The sequence below is a fragment of the Ranitomeya variabilis genome, chromosome 1, assembly GCF_051348905.1.
Source record: "Ranitomeya variabilis isolate aRanVar5 chromosome 1, aRanVar5.hap1, whole genome shotgun sequence".
NCBI classification, from domain to species: Eukaryota; Metazoa; Chordata; class Amphibia; order Anura; family Dendrobatidae; genus Ranitomeya; species Ranitomeya variabilis.
This window is the reverse complement of record NC_135232.1, coordinates 1,095,117,293-1,095,137,224: the sequence shown is the minus strand read 5'-3', so window position 1 is coordinate 1,095,137,224 and position 19,932 is coordinate 1,095,117,293. Positions and strand designations below refer to the sequence as shown.

Sequence of the window (19,932 nt, the reverse complement as noted above, 5' to 3'; positions counted from 1 at the left end):
TACATCTCTTATTAAATAGCAAAGACCTGCCAACAGATTCCTTTTAAGATATGAAGTTCTAACATGGGCTACGTTCCTTTATTCTGATGATCAGTTTGGGTACTGGAGGTTGGAATACCACTAATTATGCATTAATATCCTACATTATTCCTAGGAAGGTAAAAAACCTTTAAAATTGCATTTTAATTCTACACAATCTGCACTACTGTCTGCATTATTACTGTGAGTGCAGTAAGAGATGGTCCTCAATGGATGGCCATTGTAGGACTGCCTACGGTGGGGGGCTCACTCACTGTTCCCCTATAGCGGTCGATTAGGGAGTTATATACATAGATATAAATAGATATATTGGGACGCCATCAATTTTGTAATCTCTCAAATAACACCTATAATGACAATTTATATAACTTTTCCAGTTTGTACGATAATCTGATATTAGTCAGCCAGGTAAAATGTATCTACACAATAGATTTGTTCCAATCTTACCTTCCTGTCTTCTCTTGACTTTTTGGAACCATGTCCGACACCAAATATGTGGTGTACGTCAAACGTCTTCTTGGGCCAGACTTCTTTGCGAGTAGTAGGCGGTACGAAGCTCCCTTCAACTCTGTATCTATCCGCTGGAATCTTACTCATGGGCGGAGGTAAGGTTCCGCAATTGACACTCGACCAACCGTCGGTTGAGTCCGCATAGGATTCATGGTCACTGACATTCCCCTGTTGCCAATCCTGAATTACATGAACAGGCAGCCATTTCTTTTGACCCTCCAAAGCGCTGAATTTTTTGGGGGCTGGCTGTGGTCCTCGGGGTGGGATAACCGGGACTTCAATTCGAGCAGATGGTCCTAAATGCTTTTTGAAGTTTTGAGGTTTATCAACTATTGCTCCATGTGGTGCTACAAAGTGCCCATCATCCTCATTGGAATAACCGTTCCAGTGTAGGACAGATTGGTTCGGCGATCTTCCACTCGGATTTTCCCAAATAGCATGAGGAATATGTTTACTTGGCGCACTGCCCAAGTCAACCACCAACACCCGGTTGGCCTTTTCTTCCTGATTAAAATTCCCGATGCCACTATCACTGTTACTGCTGGTACTGTTGTTCTGTTGGGCATCAGCATCATTGTCTAGGAAAGCTCGTGCTCTGACCCCTTCTATCATCTCACCCATATCTCTGTATAAAACTGAGACAAATTGTAGAACGGGCAGAGAAGAGGGTGGAAACTCCAGACAACCATTAGTATCTGGGTCTGGAGTACATTCAAATCCAAATCTCCTAGCAATACCTTGATGTATTTTATGGTGGAACAGTTCAGGGTCTACCATAAAGACGTGACAAGAGGTCCTCAAAACCCCTTCTTCGTTTTGCGCCAAGCTTTGGTCATCGCTACTTTGCATAGTTACGAGTCCAAAAAACCTTCTGTCATCAGGACAAACGGCACTGAATGCCAACTTTTCTGCTGGGTACACAGCTATGACGCCGGTCTTCTCGTTACACAACTGAATGTTGTCATGCATGATTTTCATCAGCACTAGGGAGTGTATTTTTTGTTCTGCTCGGAGCCGTCTCATACATCCTCGGATGGCCTGTAAGCTTTCGTACTCGAGGTTAGAGCTTGTAGAAGGAAGTTCTATGGAACCAAGGTAACCAACTATCATGCCAACGTTTAGGATGCTCGCATCCAACTCAAAGTCTTCGAGGTTCTGCACACCATTGGAGAACACAGAGTCACAGTTAATCATCTTCGATATTTCGTCTTTCGAAAGCAAGTCAAGATTGTGATTTGGCCTGTCCCTTCTCGTTTCATAGCAAGATGCAGACATTGACCTTGATCTTGGTTTTTCCATTTGATGGTCGGATTTCCCACCACCTACTGGGTTCTCAAAGATCATACTAAAGATTCTTCCCGACTGCATCTCTTGAACAACTCTTTCCGCTCGGTTTATGCCCAAAGTTTTGGAATCAGGCCTAGGTTTTAATGAAGTCTTGCCCTCATAGAAAGCAATTTCCTCATCGCTTGAGCATAGATCTACATGACGGAACCCTTCGGCAATCACCATGTGAAGTACTCCAGAACATTTGCCGATCAGCTTGACGACGTCGTCATGAGATGCGTTCTTGACACTGATGTCGTTGACAGCACATATGTGATCTCCAGGTTTAAGGCCTACAAATTCAGCAGGACTATCTTTAATGATGCTACCAATGACACAAGGAGATTGTCCAGAAAGGGTGAAGCCATAGCCCGTTCTCCCTCGAGCAACTTCAACACTCCTCAATCTATGGGGCAGATGCATTTTATTCCAGTTTTTGGTGGGCTCGCCCGGTCTATGCATTTCTGTGATCAATGGGGTGAAGCAATCTTCTATAAAATATTAGGAGCTCCCCTGTATGGCAAAGACTCCTAGAAAACAAAAATACAAAACACATTAAGCAGCTGTATTCCGCTGAATCCGCTTCAAGTCCTAGAAATGTCAAACATATCCGTTATGAGAAAAAGAGGTTTCCAGTGATTGGAGAAACATGGCTGCTTTCTTCCAGAAACAGTTATCCTTGTCATTGGGTTTGTCCAGTCGGTGAAGTGAATGAGACAGGGTTGCAATACTACAGACAGCCTGTAGATGAGTGTGGCGCTGTTTATAGAAGAAAGCAGCCATGTTCGTTTGACCTTGGACAACCCCTTTAACCAAACGTTTCTAACAGGTAGGTAAAAGCATAAGTAATATAAGCCACGCTGATGCATTAATAAGTGGACCATTTCTCTTGTGCCCTGAAGGTTCTCACAGTGGAAATCACAAAATGTACTCTTCTCAAGATGATTATTAACGGGAAAGTAAAATGAATACTCGATTGGGTAGAAAGGTCCAAATTTAATCAAAATATTTATAGGCTTTCCGAGGAAATATATCGCCTCCGGGGGCGGATTGGCGATTCAATAACTGGTGACATTTGGATTTTTAGCATTGTTTGCATTCATTGGGTACCCAAACTGTACCCTAAAGAAAATATCCAAATGACCAGCTCCTACTCCTACTTTTACACTCAAGTAGATGATGTCCATTCCTCATCGCCAGTCGCTTATGAAAACGTCTGCAGATATCAATAGAAAACCCCTAGAAATGTGCCCCCTAGCCATTTTATAGTCAACTAGGGCCAATGCCAATATTTCATATACTGTACTTGAAGGTCTGAGAAGCTGAAATATGTGAACTTGCAAAACATAGGGTCTTCACACTAAAGGTGGGTCATGCAGACAGATCTTATGTAAGGAGAACTGTTAGATTACAGATGATATAAATGGAATCCGTCTCCAGGTTTTCTGCCATGTAATCTGAGAGCAGCATAATGGAAGGGGAGACCCCCCGATTTCAATGATATGTCACTTACTCGGCTGTGTTTTGCAGTTTCAATAAAATCATTGTTTTATCAGCAGGAGATTATCACTATAGGACTAGCTGCTTTGTGCCTCCTAGTCCAGCCACGCCCCCACCACTGATTACCAGCTTTCAGCCAATCAGTGGTGTGGGCGGGTTATACAGGGCTCAGCAGTCTGCGCTCTGCTAGATCTGCAGCAGAGAAAACTGTGCTTGAAAGAAAAGGACAGAATGCGGAGCAGTAAGTGACACGTCGCTGGAATCAGGGTCTCTGCCCCTACATCATTGTGCTCTCAGATTACATAGCAAAAATCTCGACAGATTCATTTTACAAAGGTATAGAGAGACATGACTTTGTTTTGTTCCGGCGCCTCTCTGCTTCAAAGATATGGCTGCCTCTTCTCTGTATGTAAATAAGGTCTTTTTCAGTCAAATGGGTGTGGTCACCAGCTCTTCATATTAAAGTCTTCCTGAGGACCATGCTAAAAATAATGGATTTATATGCATGGGAGAGGGGGACATATCTCAGGAACGGAGCGGCGGAGCAACAGAAGAAAAACAACGCCGGATTCAGGAGAACAGCGGCATTTACACCAGCTAATAAAAAAATATTTATGCCAAAGAGCTTAACAATTTTGGAGACGCAATATTTCCTATATGACGCCTTAGTTAAAGGGGTAGATATTCTTTAATAAAACTAAGCTAGCGGGTGATAATCCAGCTAATGGAGCGGGGCCACGTGGGCTATGCTGCAAAAATAGGAATCCAATGCAGTTTTATTGGTTACTTAGTACGGTATATAGTGGTCAGCAGTGTGCTTCCCTAGCGTTAGATTGCGGTAGTTTTACTAGGTCATGTAATAATGTAATAGATGCCCTAATATTCTGCGGACTCTGTGGCTGAGCAAATCAGCAGAGAACCGGATTGGGCTGAGCAAGGTCAACATTACAGAAGGTCACCTGAAAGGAGGGAACAATAAAAAGACAAGTAGAAGACTGGTGACAACTTTGTGTTCTCCAGATGACAGATGGTCAAAGTGACGGACACGAGGACATCATCAAACAACCCTACTGACCCCCTTAGGTGTAACATTGGAGCAAAATTGGGTCAGTTCTGAAGTTTCAGGTTCGGAGAAGGCTTAGACTATAATTATACACTATGGATTGCTGATGATATTAAGCAAGAACAAGTTGGGTTTGTTGCCTGCTAGGGAAAGGACATGGGGGACACGGAAAAAGTTTCATGTCTGACTGTACATGATGTTTGTTAGTCAATCCTTGCATGTGTTGCAGCTGTCTAACAGCAGCGAGACATGCAGCCGTGGGGACCATTATTTGAGCACGCGGAAGATACTCAAATAGCACCAGAGCATGCTCAGATAACACCTTATCCCAACGCGCTCGCCCATCACTGCCCGCCACCTATAGTCACCCATTCACTTCAATAGACAGAGTGCAATACCAAATCTCTCCAGCAGTGGCCACTGCAAGAAAACTGTGCACTGACCAGCAGCGATCAGCTGATCATCAGGAGTTTAGATAATGGCTTTGCACAACTATTAATTCTATGGTAATGCTCATATCTATGATCAGATTAGGTTATACCAGTGAAAAGCAAATTCAGAACAAATATTAACAGAGACTCTTTAAAAGTTCCTATTGTTGGGCCACCAAAAACATCAAGGTATTTTCTTAATTTCAAAATACAAGACATAATGCACAATAAATATGTGGTGGGCAATACAGTCAGTGGATTATGGCAGTTTGTACCTATAGGTGCTTCTCACAGAATTAATCATCAAAAAGTGAATTTATTTCAGTTGTTCAATACAAAAAGTGAAACTCATTATATAGAGTCATTACACACAGACTGATCTATTTTAAGTGTTTATTTCTGTTAATGTTGATGATTATGGCTTACAGCCAATGAAAACCCGAAAGTCATTATCTCAGTAAATTAGAATAATTATCAAAAAACACCTGCAAAGGCTTCCTAAGCATTTAAAAAGGTCCCTTATTTTGTTTCAGTAGCTCCACAATCATGGAGAAGACTGCTGACTTGGCAGATGTCCAGAAGGCAGTCATTGACACACTCCACAAGGAGGGGAAGCCACAAAAGGTAATTGCTAAAGAAGCTGGCTGTTCACAGAGTGCTGTATCCAAGCATATTAATGGAAAGTTGAGTGGAAGGAAAAAGTGTGGTAGAAAAAGGTGCACAAGCAACCGGGATAACTGCAGTCTTGAAAGGATTGTTAATAGAAGGCCATTCAAAAATTTGGGGGATTCACAAGGAGTGGACTGCTGCTGGAGTCATTGCTTCAAGAGCCACCACACACAGACGTATCCAGGACATGGGCTACAAGTGTCACATTCCATGTGTCAGCCACTCATGACCAATAGACAACACCAGAAGCGTCTTACCTGGGCCAAGGAGAAAAAGAACTGGACTGTTGCTCAGTGGTCCAAGGTGTTTTCAGATGAAAGTAAATTTTGCATTTCATTAGGAAATCAAGGTCCCACAGTCTGGAGGAAGAGTGGAGAGGCCACAATCCAAGCTGCTGGAGGTCTAGTGTGAGGTCTCCACAATCAGTGATGGTTTGGGGAGCCATGTCATCTGCTGGTGTAGGTCCACTGTGCTTTATCAAGACCAAAGTCAGCGCAGCCGTCTAACAGGAAATTTTAGAGCACTTCATGCTTTCCTCGGTCGACAAGCTTTTTTGGAGATGGAAATGTCATTCTCCAGCAGGACTTGGCCCCTGTCCACACTGCCAAAAGTACCAATACCTGGTTTACAAACAACAGTATCACTGTGCTTGATGGGCAGCAAACTCGCGCTGACCTTAACCCCATAGAGAATCTATGGGGTATTGTCAAGAGGAAGATGAGAGACACCAGGCCCAACAATGCAGACGAGCTGAAGGCTACTATCAAAGCAACCTGGGCTTCCATAACCCCTCAGCAGCGCCACAGGCTGATCGACTCCATGCCACGCCGCATTGATGCAGTAAAAAAGGAGCCCTGACCAAGTATTGAGTGCATTTACTGAACATACATTTCAGTAGGACAAAATTTCAGATTTTAAAATAATTTTTCAAGCTGGTGTTATAAAGTATTCTAATTTACTGAGATAATGACTTTTGGGTTTTCACTGGCTGTAAGACGTAATCATCAACATTAACAGAAATAAACACTTGGAATAGATCACTCTGTGTGTAATGACTCTGACAAACAATAATGGGGACAGAATTATCTCGAATGCGATCGTTATGTCCCATACACATCAGGTTATCAACAGCACGATATTTCCGTGTCTCTCACTTTGCTCCTCGCTCCTTCCTGCTCCCCTCACCACTGCCCTGTCCGAGCAAGATGGAGTGGAGCTGTTTTTTCAGAGTGCATAATGAGCTGAGGAGGAAGGGGAAGAAGTGGCTCCTAAGTAGGAAAGAAAGAAGATTACTCCGATACTCTTCCAATATTCACTTTTACTGTTGATTTATGCAAAGTTTGTATAAAGTCTAGTTTGCATTTAGAATCTCTGCACCGCAGGTTATTTTTCTCGCGGTGTGTGTGAGGTTCAGACAAATCTCATCCACTGTGCTGCTACTGTAATAGGCTGCGGATTTTCTGCCCAGGAAATTCCGGGATAAAATATCCGCAGAGTATAAAAATCAATGTACATGAAACACATTAGATCACAGCAAAGTCAGTCTTTACTACAGGTTTGTAATATGAACCACATGAGAAATACAATGCTGCCCGATGGATTCCATTCTCCACAATCCTCATACATTCCGCGGACTATTTTATTTTTTTTTTTTAAATCGAAGCAGGAAGAAAACAAAAATGTAAAAAACAAAAGAAAAAGAAAGCAAATAGAGAATCTAAGATTCTGCCATGATATTGTACATTTGGGGGGAAAAGAGTCTGAAATCTGATCTCGTCCACCTTATAACAGAAGTATGTAAATAGCAAGGCATTTATATATGATTATAATTAAAAACTAAAAACTCTGTGAGCTAAATCGAGGAATACAAGTGTGGCAGATAGGAGCCCGACATGTGCGCTGTACACACTCGCCCCCTGCCACCGGATCATCGTTTTTCCTGTTCAAGTCTTTGAAATAAGACTCGGAGTGAATTATTAATGGAGCCGGCACAGGATCGTCTGTCACCTGCTGCAGGCACGTGACCCGGACAGGTAAAAGGGCGAAATAACTGACAGGCAGCAGCGCTCAAATAAAGGCGCCAACACTTTGTAAAGAGCAGCACGAAGGGGTCTGTCCTGAGCCCTGGAGATGAGAAATATACAGACATTATAATACATATATTTCTATTGTAGTAAGAACATTGTAAGATCTGTTTTGATATTTTTTTCATTATTTATACAGTTCTACAGATATATATCTCAGATCTTACAATTTTCTTACTACAAGAAGATCCTGTCCTGGGGCCATCGGTAATGGAGGCGACAGTGTCTGATCCGCAGCAGGAGCCTCTATCCTGGCTAGTCACTTTCTCAGTATATATATACAGGTCCTTCTCAAAAAATTAGGATATAGTGTTACATTTCATTATTTACCATAATGTAATGATTACAATTAAACTTTCATATATTATAGATTCATTATCCACCAACTGAAATTTGTCAGGTCTTTTATTGTTTTAATACTGATGATTTTGGCCTACAACTCCTGATAACCCAAAAAACCTGTCTCAATAAATTAGCATATTTCAACCGTCCAATCAAATAAAAGTGTTTTTTAATAACAAACAAAAAAACCATCAAATAATAATGTTCAGTTATGCACTCAATACTTGGTCGGGAATCCTTTGGCAGAAATGACTGCTTCAATGCGGCGTGGCATGGAGGCAATCAGCCTGTGACACTGCTGAGATGTTATGGAGGCCCAGGATGCTTCAATAGCGGCCTTAAGCTCATCCAGAGTGTTGGGTCTTGCGTCTCTCAACTTTCTCTTCACAATATCCCACAGATTCTCTATGGGGTTCAGGTCAGGAGAGTTGGCAGGCCAATTGAGCACAGTAATACCATGGTCAGTAAACCATTTACCAGTGGTTTTGGCACTGTGAGCAGGTGCCAGGAAGCATGAAGTGCTCCAAAATCTCCTGATAGCTAGCTGCATTGACCCTGCCCTTGATGAAACACAGTGGACCAACACCAGCAGCTGACATGGCACCCCACACCATCACTGACTGGGTACTTGACACTGGACTTCAGGCATTTTGGCATTTCCTTCTCCCCAGTCTTCCTCCAGACTCTGGCACCTTGATTTCCGAATGACATGCAAAATTTGCTTTCATCAGAAAAAAGTACTTGGGACCACTTAGCAACAGTCCAGTGCTGCTTCTCTGTAGCCCAGGTCAGGCGCTTCTGCCGCTGTTTATGGTTCAAAAGTGGCTTTACCTGGGGAATGCGGCACCTGTAGCCCATTTCCTGCACACGCCTGTGCACGGTGGCTCTGGATGTTTCCACACCAGACTCAGTCCACTGCTTCCTCAGGTTCCCCAAGGTCTGGAATCGGTCCTTCTCCACAATCTTCCTCAGGGTCCGGTCACCTCTTCTCGTTGTACAGCGTTTTCTGCCACATTGTTTCCTTCCAACAGACTTACCATTGAGGTGCCTTGATACAGCACTCTGGGAACAGCCTATTTGTTGAGAAATTTCTTTCTGGGTCTTACCCTCTTGCTTGAGGGTGTCAATGATGGCCTTCTTGACATCTGTCAGGTCGCTAGTCTTACCCATGATGGGGGTTTTGAGTAATGAACCAGGCAGGGAGTTTTTAAAAGCCTCAGGTATCTTTTGCATGTGTTTAGAGTTAATTAGTTGATTCAGAAGATTAGGGTAATAGGTCGTTTAGAGAACCTTTTCTTGATATGCTAATTTATTGAGACAGGTTTTTTGGGTTATCAGGAGTTGTAGGCCAAAATCATCAGTATTAAAACAATAAAAGACCTGACAAATTTCAGTTGGTGGATACTGAATCTATAATATATGAAAGTTTAATTGTAATCATTACATTATGGTAAATAATGAAATTTAACACTATATGCTAATTTTTTGAGAAGGACCTGTATATATATATATATATATATATATATATATATATATATATGGTGTATATACTGCTTTAATCTCCAGACAGACGAGCCCAGATTAGGACACAGAAGGACGGTGGCACAGGAGGAGACTGAATGAAGGAGAAACTATCTGGACGCATAATGTAGAGACTCGCACTATTCACTGAGCCAGTGTCAGGGGTCTTGGTCACTTTAAAGCTTATGTGCACACAGTGTTTTTGCAGCGTTAACACCCCAAATCCTCCTAAAAAAAAAAATAATAATAATAAATTCCCCAAAAAACGTTATCATTCAGTTAAGTTTCTGCTCCGCGAGCTTAGTAAAAAAAAAAATCTCTGGCCCCGATTTAAGTGTTTACGTGTGAGAAGTGGCGACATTTTTTTTTTTTTTGCAAAAGTTTTCAATTGAAGCTGTTCCGTGCCTCTTAATGAATCAGGAGCAGATGACTCCAGCACCGTCATCGGGAGCAGATGACTCCCGGGCAGCACCATCATCGGGAGCAGATGACTCCCGGGCAGCACCATCATCGGGAGCAGATGACTCCCGGGCAGCACCATCATCGGGAGCAGATGACTCCCGGGCAGCACCGTCATCGGGAGCAGATGACTCCCGGGCAGCACCGTCATCGGGAGCAGATGACTCCCGGGCAGCACCGTCATCGGGAGCAGATGACTCCCGGGCAGCACCGTCATCGGGAGCAGATGACTCCCGGGCAGCACCATCATCGGGAGCAGATGACTCCCGGGCAGCACCGTCATCGGGAGCAGATGACTCCCGGGCAGCACCATCATCGGGAGCAGATGACTCCCGGGCAGCACCATCATCGGGAGCAGATGACTCCCGGGCAGCACCATCATCGGGAGCAGATGACTCCCGGGCAGCACCATCATCGGGAGCAGATGACTCCCGGGCAGCACCATCATCGGGAGCAGATGACTCCCGGGCAGCACCATCATCGGGAGCAGATGACTCCCGGGCAGCACCATCATCGGGAGCAGATGACTCCCGGGCAGCACCGTCATCGGGAGCAGATGACTCCCGGGCAGCACCATCATCGGGAGCAGATGACTCCCGGGCAGCACCATCATCGGGAGCAGATGACTCCTGGGCAGCACCGTCATCAGGAGCAGATGACTCCAGCGCAGCACTGTCATCAGGAGCAGATGACTCCAGCGCAGCACTGTCATCAGGAGCAGATGACTCCAGCGCAGCACTGTCATCAGGAGCAGATGACTCCAGCGCAGCACTGTCATCAGGAGCTGGGTTTTCAGGAATCGGGGCCTCCGCATGCGCATAGCTGAAGGGTATGTGCACACTTCGTCTTTGTTCCTCCCTTGTTTCCCCAGCAGAGCTGCCATGGCTTTTGTATGTTAAGCTGCTTTCTGAAAATGCCAGCATACTTTTTCCCTGAAGCGTCTTCGCTGTCAGCGTTGTGGTCATTTTTTTTTATCCAGGGAACTAGTCTGCTTGCCGTATGTGGAGTCAGGAAGGAAGTTTCCCCCTAATATGGGGTAATTTTACCTTCTGGATCCACATGTTAGGTTATAGGTTGAATTTGATGGTTCTTCCATTTAACCTTAAAAACTTTCCTGTGGAAGCTGCTTCATGGTCTCGAAACATTGAAGCTGTTAAAAAAAAAAGTAGCAAAACACAGATTTCGGAACGTTTCAGCTCCAAAAACTCAGCGAAAAGAGTCATTGTGTGCACACCCTAAAAAGGTTTTACCGAGATGCAATGGATTTTTTTTGAGGGGGTATGTAATAACCAAAAAATGTAGTGGCGGGAGCACGCTGATGAGTCCCCCAAGTAGTGATGAGCGAGCGTGCTCGGGTAAGGCGTTATCTGAGCATGCTCGTGTCTTAATAGAGTGTTGTGCTTGAAAAATATCCTCGAATCCCCGCCACTGCATGTCTTACGGGAGTTCGGCAGCCACAACACATGTAGGGATTACCTAACAGACAGACAATCCCTGCATGTGTTGCAGCTAACAGCCGCGAGGACTCAAGCATATTTTTGGAGCATGCCGAATTAGGACATGAGCATGCTCAGATAACACCTTATCCCAGTACGCTCGCTCATCACTACTCTCAAGACAAAGTTGGAGGATTATTGGAACTTTATGTTTGTCTCTCCAACCATTCCATAACACAAGCATTACCGCATGCACTTATCTGTCACCAAAAAAAAAACAAAAACAAATATATAATTCACTGCAAACAGGCCGAACCAGTTCCTGGGCATTGTGACCTGTGGCTTCTGATCAGGATACGGAGAATTACCAGAGGTAACAACGGACATTCCTCGGCGTTAATTACACACGACACTATACACTGCTGCAGAGGATGCAGAAAAGTCGTGACAATGTGTCAGCAGTCTCGCCACACTCTGCAATGTTTGTTCCTCCTCGCCTGTAATACACAATCAGCGGAGACTCGTCCCCAAATGCCTCCTGTTCTCACCTTGTCTCTCAGCAACCCACAGTTGTGAACAAGATCGGCTCTTTAGGCCAAGTCTCCACTTCTTTCCCATAGAGGAGGAAACAATAAGGCTATGTTCACACACACAGTTTGCTTTTTTATGTGGCTTTTTAAAACAATTCCTCTTCAAAATGCACATCAAAAAGTAGTCAAAGTGGGTTTTTATATGAATTTTCAAGCAGATCCTCTTCCAAATTTTCTGGCCGAAAAATCGTTGTTAAAAGAAAAAAAAAAAAGATTAAAAACTAAGGTTCTGATTCATTGTCGCGATTGCACATTATTTTGTCTGGTTCTTGGTGGTTTTTGCCTGTTTTTGTTCATTTGCGCCTCATTATGCTTTTAATTTGGTCCCCTGTGTTTTTTTTTGTTTTGTTTTTTTTATGTCAAATCAATCATTGCGGTCGTGCTTTGGAGATTCCAGATATTTGATTCATCGATTGCCACTTTAAAAAAAAAATAAAAAAATTGTTAAATATTTGCGGAAGTGTTCTCCAGTTTGTTCCTTGGAGTTCTATTAACATCTGAAATTTGGCGACACTTTTGCAGAACATATAACATTTAGGAGGTAAAAAGTTGCAAAGAAAATTCAAGACAAAAATAAAGAGCATTTTCTATTTTGTGCAGAATTCACTACCTAAGACTATGATCACACGTTGGGTTTCTGCTGCTTTTTTTAGGCAACTTTTAAGCTGCGTTTTACAGTAAAAGAAAAACGCTATGAGATTTCAGAAAACTGCATCAGGTCACTTCTTTCAGCGTTTTTTCACCCAGATTTTCCAGCTCCAAGGTTCAGGTCCCCATTGATTTCTGTGGGGTTCAGGTTCAAGTTCAGGTACCCGAACTGAACTTTTAACTAAAATTTGGTCGAACCAGACGAAACCCAACTTTCACCAGTCAGTTCATCCCTAATCCTGAGTTTTTTGTCACGTTTTGGGTGCTGGTCTTTTTTGTTTTGGTTTTTTTTTTTTTTTCAATCTTCAAAAAAAATTCTGATTTAATTGATCAAAGTGGTTTCCCACTTTTACAAAAGTAGACCCCAAACTGATCAAAGCAGTAAAAAAAAAAAAAAAAAAGAAAAAGGAAAGAGCGTACTCACCCTCCCTTGGTCCAGTGCTAGGGTAGGTAAGTACCAGCTCTTCACTACTATCTATGCATACAGTTAAAGGGGTCGTTCAGGCTTACGAAACTGATCACCTATCCATGTATACCCTTCTGCCCCCCCTCCAGGCCGAGTCCACGCCTGCAGCACATACGAAGCCATGCAGAGGGGCCAAAACTAAAACCTGTGTGTGTTGTCCGTAGCAACCAATCACAGAGCAGCTTTCATTTTATCAGAGCTGTCTGATAAAGATCTGATCTGATTGGTTGCTATTGGAAACAAATCGTCCATAGTACGGATCAAACAGGGACTGCATAGGTCAATATATAGGAAAATGAGTACACCTCTACTGGGAATGTGTGGGGATCAGAAAGGGAGAAAAAGAGAAGAAAAAGACATGAGAGAAGGAAGGAAGGAAGGAAGGAAGGAAGGAAGGAAGGAATACATAGAGAGATATACAGAGACCGGGAACTAAAGCAGCACAGAAGTAGATGAGACACATGATTGTTTCGTAAAGTTTTTGGAGTGATTTTTTTTTTTGGATAGATAGATAGATAATAGACAGATAGATAAATAGATAGAAAGATGATAGACATGATGATAGATCAAATACATAAATACATTAGAATAATGATACACATTTATATCAGATTAATGAGAGATGCATTAGATCCATAGATTAATTAGACAGAGAGATAAATAATACATTCTCATTAATCTGTCTAATCTCTCGTTAATCTTTGTATCTAATTAATCTAATATATAAATCTCATTATTCTATTGATCTAATTAATCAGCACTTGTGTGGATGAGGTACTTGTGCTGCACTGGTCTATCTACATAGATATGAGATGGATAGATACTGTATCTCAGCTCTCTCTCTAATTATTTAATATCTCTCTAATTAATCGAATTTATGTAACGAATAATTCATCCATTAATCTATGTATCTCATTTCTCCTTCTCTCCAGGGCCGGAGATACAGTATCACTGGAGGAACCTGTGCAGCCACACCGGGGCCCAAGGGGAATGGGGCCACTAGCAGCTCCAAAGCAGACAGTGGCTCCTGTCACACATACACTGGGGTGCAGAGGGTCCGTGTACTGTCCTGGCACAGGGGCCCCTTCTGCACCCATCACTGACACGTCCCTGGTTACACAGGGGGATACTTCTGTAGTTTGGGAATGGTGGGTGCACAGGATGACGGGAGCGATTGTGTCGCAGCCTCAGGTGTACCTCCCGGGGGCGCTGCCATCTGTCCGAGGGGTGTAATTAGGCAGCAGGTAGCATTATGACCCGTCCCCCTGACGTATGTGCGGCCCCCATACAGCGGATGAACATACAAGCGCTCAGTGCTGCTCTGCAGTCCAGGACTCTCTGTATCTAGAGTGCGAGCTCCTGGGACAAGAGTCAATAAACAATCATAACTACATACAGGGAATTAAAATATCCCCTTTAACACTGGGGTCTGTAATCTGTTGGGGAACTACAACTCCCAGCATGTCCTTACAACCTGGAGAGTTGGGAGTGGGAGAAGTTGAAGAAGAATTGGACTTGCAGTGATGCATACTGGGAGTTGTAGTTTCCCCAACAGCTGGAGGTCCAAAAAGGAGCATTGTGGGAATCGCATAATCTCAATAGGAGTCTGCTGGAAGTTGTAGTTCCACACATCTGGAGAGCCACTGACTGCGGTAATGAAGCTCAGGAGGAGAGAGATCACCACACTCCACTTTCTCTATTTGTTCCTTTTTACTGTATCTCCTCCCATATAATATGTGAAAAATCTTAATGAGAAGAGAGATCACATGATGGGGGTCCCTGGATAGATAGGGGCAGCCCCCCTGGACCATGCACTAAAATCTGAAGGAGAGTGATCACATGATGGGGGTCCCTGAAATAGAGGAGAGCAGACCCCAGGACCATGCACTTATTAGATCAGGAGGAGAGTGATCACATTATGGGGGTCCTGGGATATAGGGGCCAGCCCCCAGGATCATGCACGTAGCTCAGGGTAACATGATGGGGGTCCCGGGATAGAGGGGGCAGCCCCCAGGATCATGCACGTAGCTCAGGGTAACATGATGGGGGTCCCTGGATATAGGGGCAGCCCCCAAAACCATGCAATTAGCTCAGGGTCACATGATGGGGGTCTCTGGATATAGGGGGCAGCCCCCAGGACCATGCACTTAGCTCAGGGTCACATGATGGGGGTCCCTGGATATAGGGGCAGCCCCCGGGATCATGCACTTAGCTCAGGGTCACATGATGGGGGTCCCGGGATAGAGGGGGCAGCCCCCAGGATCATGCACTTAGCTCAGGGTCACATGATGGGGGTCCCTGGATATAGGGGGCAGCCCCCTGGATCATGCATTTATATCAGGGTCACATGATGGTGGTCCCTGGATATAGGGGGCAGCCCCCAGGACCATGCACTTAGCTCAGGGTCACATGATGGGGGTCCCGGGATAGAGGGGGCAGCCCCCAGGATCATGCACTTAGCTCAGGGTCACATGATGGGGGTCCCTGGATATAGGGGGCAGCCCCCTGGATCATGCATTTATATTAGGGTCACATGATGGTGGTCCCTGGATATAGGGGGCAGCCCCCAGGACCATGCACTTAGCTCAGGGTCACATGATGGGGGTCCCGGGATATAGGGGGCAGCCCCCAGGACCATGCACTTAGCTCAGGGTCACATGATGGGGGTCCCGGGATAGAGGGGGCAGCCCCCAGGACCATGCACTTACAGTTGGGGCAGTCCTCAGTGCAGCACAGAGGTGGGCCAGGCCCCATGACATGTAAGGGGGGGCTCAGCACGCACAATAGATCCTGTCAGCGCCCCCATCGTCACCCCCACACCCCAGGTCACATGCATACATTACCGGTAGTGGCGCTCAGCTCCCCGGCCTCCCGCCCTGCACCGGAGCTGCCATTTCAAAACTTCTCTCCCTCCCTTGTAACGTAGAAGTTTTCTCCCGCAGCTGACAATAGCCGCCGCCGCCTCCCGTCCTCCTCCTCCGGCCCCGGCTGCAGCCTGGCCCCGCCTCCTCCTGTCTCCTAGGAGACGCTTGTGTTGATACGAATGCAGGCAGCTGATTGGTCCGGCTGCTGACCGGTGGAGTGGCCCTCAGTGCAGCCTTTCATTTACCTGCTACAGTAACAAGAACCGCATGCGATTTACCTGTGCTCTGTCCAGTGCCTTGTTATTAGCACAAAACATTTTCAATATCTATTTTTTATATTCTTACTTTTTCTTCCTCCTTTTTTTTATTCATTTAGCTTCTATTTTATTTTTTTTATTCCTTGTTTTTAACCCCTTAAAGCTATGAACATTTTTTTTTTCTATTTATTTTTTTTTAATTCCTGTTTTTTTAATCCACTTTTTTTTATTTTGCAGTAGCCGTATGTGGCTTTTTTTTTTTTTTTTTTTTTTTTTTTTCAGAATCAGCTGCATTTCTAGGCTGGGTTCATACATTGCGTTTTGGGTTTTTTTGGTGCCAATTTTTCCACACCAAATCCTTCTATATTATTTCTAAACTCTCTTTTCCGGTGATTACTTTGTATCTCCATTCATACTGCACCCATACACACAAATGATACACCTTTTGAAAGGTAAACTTGCCCCCTTCAGCAAGAAAATAGCCAAACAAACCACACATTCACGATGTGATCACAAAATACAGTTTAAACATTAATTTTCATAAACCTGCAGTAAGGAAAAATGACCTGCGGTTGGCACCACACTAGTCCAAAGCACACTACCACAAAGATGCTTACAGACATCACAAACAAATCCTAACATTTGCCTTGGGGGATTTCCAGCTTGCCGAACTCCTTGCCCAGCCTATTTCAGGCAAATTCGAGGATTGCACACTTCACTGCAGGTGAGTCCCATATGCAAACACATTTGTAAACATGCACTGCCTATTCAATTGCACACTTGCTCCGTTTATTCTCCACCGACACACACAAATGATACACCATTTCATTACCTCCGGGTGGCATTTGCATTGGGGTCTTTCCAGCTTGCCGAAGTTCTTGCCCAGCCTATGTCAGGCACATTGGAGGATTGCACACTTCACTGCAGGTGAGTCACATATGCAAACACAGTAAACATGCACTGCTTTTTCAGTGATTACTTCGCCCCAAACACACAAATAATACACCATTTTAAAGGTAAACTTGCCCCCTTCAGCAAGAAAAGACACAAACAAACCACACATTCACGATTTGATAAAAAAATACAGTTTAAACATTCATTTCAGAAACCAGCAGAAAAACAATAACCTGCAGGTGGCACCACAACCCCAAGACATTTTTTTAGCCTCTACTTATCAAACCAATTTATTGTATTCCAATCTACATATATAAATACCTCTCTGTGTTCATCATCTCATTAAAACATTAACATTTGACCAGCTTGATTTTCCAGAAATTACCTGCGCCCCTGACAACCTATGTGCGAAAATTTCACACGGGCCAACTAGTCTCTACCTATTCTAAAGCAGAATCCGCTCATTACATTTATTTATTTTTTTATGTTTTTTGCTATTTTTTCTTCTATTTTTTATTTACTTTATATTTTATTTATTATTTCCAGCCCTTGTTTCTTAATCTCATAAACCCGGGAGCAGGTTTTTTTAAAAAAAAAATCTGCTTTTTTAAAGCTTTTTTTTTTTTCTTTTTCTTTACTTAATTTTTTTTCCAGAACATCGTATTTTTTTGGTGCATATTCTCAAGTTTTTCTGAAGCAGAATCCCCACTTGTTACACAAGGATTTTGCCTAGTTTTTTTCCTGCTGCAGGTTTGGTGCAGGTTTCGCTACAATCTGGGGCTGATTCTGCACAAAGACTTTAAAGGGAACCTGTCACCCCCAAAATCGATGGTGAGGTAAGCTCACCGGCATCAGGGGCTTATCTACAGCATTCTGTAATGCTGTAGATAAGCCCCCGATGTTACCTGAAAGAAGAGAAAAAGAGGTTAGATTATACTCAGCCAGGGGCGGTCCCGGTCCGGTCCAGTCAAATGGGTGTCTCAGGTCCGGTCCAGTGCCTCCCATCTTCATATGATGACGTCCTCTTCTTGTCTTCATGCCGCGGCTCCAGCACAGGCGTACTTATCTGACCTGTTGAGGGCAGAGCAAAGTACTGCAGTGCACAGGCGCTGGGCCTCTCTGAACTTTCCGGCACCTGCGCACTGCAGTACTTTGCTCTGCCCTCAATAGGGCAAACAAAGTACGCCGGAGCCGCGGCGTGAAGACCAGAAGAGGATGTCATAGTAAGAAGATGGGAGGCGCCGGACCGCGACGCCCATCATACCGGGACCGCACCTGGGTGAGTATAATCTAACCTCTTTTTCTCCTCTTTCAGGTAACATCGGGGGCTTATCTACAGCATTACAGAATGCTGTAGATAAGCCCCTGATGACTGTGAGCTTACCTCACCATCGATTATGGGGGTGACAGGTTCCCTTTAAAAACTGTGACAAAAAACAGCTTCTGCTCAAATGCCACATATTAAAAAAAACACAGCATGTGGATGAAATTAAAGGGGTTGTCTGGGGAAAACAAGTTATCACCTATCCGTAGAAGTGGAAACTCACTGATTAGTGGGGTCCGGCTGCCGGGACCCCCATCCATCAGCAGAACGAGGCATTTTTTTATCCGAATGATAGCCTAACTGTTGAACCATTCTTTCTCTAAGTTGCTGCTGGAAAAATCCGGGTGCCGCCCCCTTGGGATTGAATGCTGGCAGGGCCGGACTGGCCATCGGGCACTTCTGGCAAATGCCAGAAGGGCCGGTGCCAGTCGTGGGCCGCTCGATCCGCCTCCCCCCGCCCCCGCCGACTCCCCCCCTCGCCGTCGCATTCAACTAGGTACAGTTGAATGCAATGATGGAGGAGAGAGCGTCTACAGACGCTCCCTCTCCCATCATTCCCCGCTCCGCCTCTGACACTGCTGGTGCGCGATAACGTCATATCATCACGCACCTGCTGTGTCCCGGGCAGACTGCAGCTGCTGAGACAGGAGCAGGAACCAGGAAGCAACACGGGGCACGAGGAGAGGTGAGGAGAGTGTTTTCTTGTTTTTTTACTGGACTGTGGGCCATTCTCGGGGGGGGGGGGGGGGGGGGGGGGGCTGGGGAAGGTGGAGGAAGAGAAGAGATGCGGGCTGTGCTCTGTGCTGTATACTACTCTGTGGGCTGTGCTGTATATGGTGCTCTGTGGGCTGTGCTGTATATAGTGCTCTGTGGGCTGTGCTGTATATAGTACTCTGTGGGCTGTGCTGTATATAGTGCTCTGTGGGCTGTGCTGTATATATTGCTCTGTGGGCTGTGCTGTATATAGTGCTCTGTGGGCTGTGCTGTATATAGTACTCTGTGGGCTGTGCTGTATATAGTACTCTGTGGGCTGTGCTGTATATAGTACTCTGTGGGCTGTGCTATATATAGTACTCTGTGGGCTGTGCTGTATATAGTACTCTGGGCTGTGCTATATATATTGCTCTGTGGGCTGTGCTGTATATTGTACTCTGTGGGCTGTGCTATATATAGTGCTCTGTGGGCTGTGCTGTATATAGTGCTCTGTGGGCTGTGCTGTATATATTGCTCTGTGGGCTGTGCTGTATATAGTGCTCTGTGGGCTGTGCTGTATATAGTACTCTGTGGGCTGTGCTGTATATAGTGCTCTGTGGGCTGTGCTGTATATAGTGCTCTGTGGGCTGTGCTGTATATAGTACTCTGTGGACTGTGCTGTATATAGTGCTCTGTGGGCTGTGCTGTATATAGTACTCTGTGGGCTGTGCTATATATAGTACTCTGTGGGCTGTGCTGTATATAGTGCTCTGTGGGCTGTGCTGTATATAGTGCTCTGTGGGCTGTGCTGTATAT

General features: G+C 44.7%; 1 protein-coding gene across 2 annotated transcripts in view; it reads right to left on the bottom strand.

The window, feature by feature from the left end:
* RGS12 (regulator of G protein signaling 12) overlaps nt 1–16,077 on the bottom strand; it is a 167,767-nt gene extending 151,690 nt beyond the window's left edge. The window contains exons 1-2 of one of the 2 annotated variants that reach the window (XM_077280057.1): nt 15,928–16,077; nt 487–2,405 (exon numbers count right to left, since the gene is read on the bottom strand). In XM_077280057.1, the coding sequence (XP_077136172.1) occupies nt 487–2,337 (1,851 nt within the window). In that variant the 5' untranslated portion in view covers nt 2,338–2,405; nt 15,928–16,077. Of the gene's footprint in view, nt 1–486; nt 2,406–6,854; nt 7,005–15,927 lie in introns of those variants that run through there. The other variant, XM_077280058.1, reaches the window with a different exon arrangement.
* Between the last annotated feature and the right edge of the window lie 3,855 nt (nt 16,078–19,932).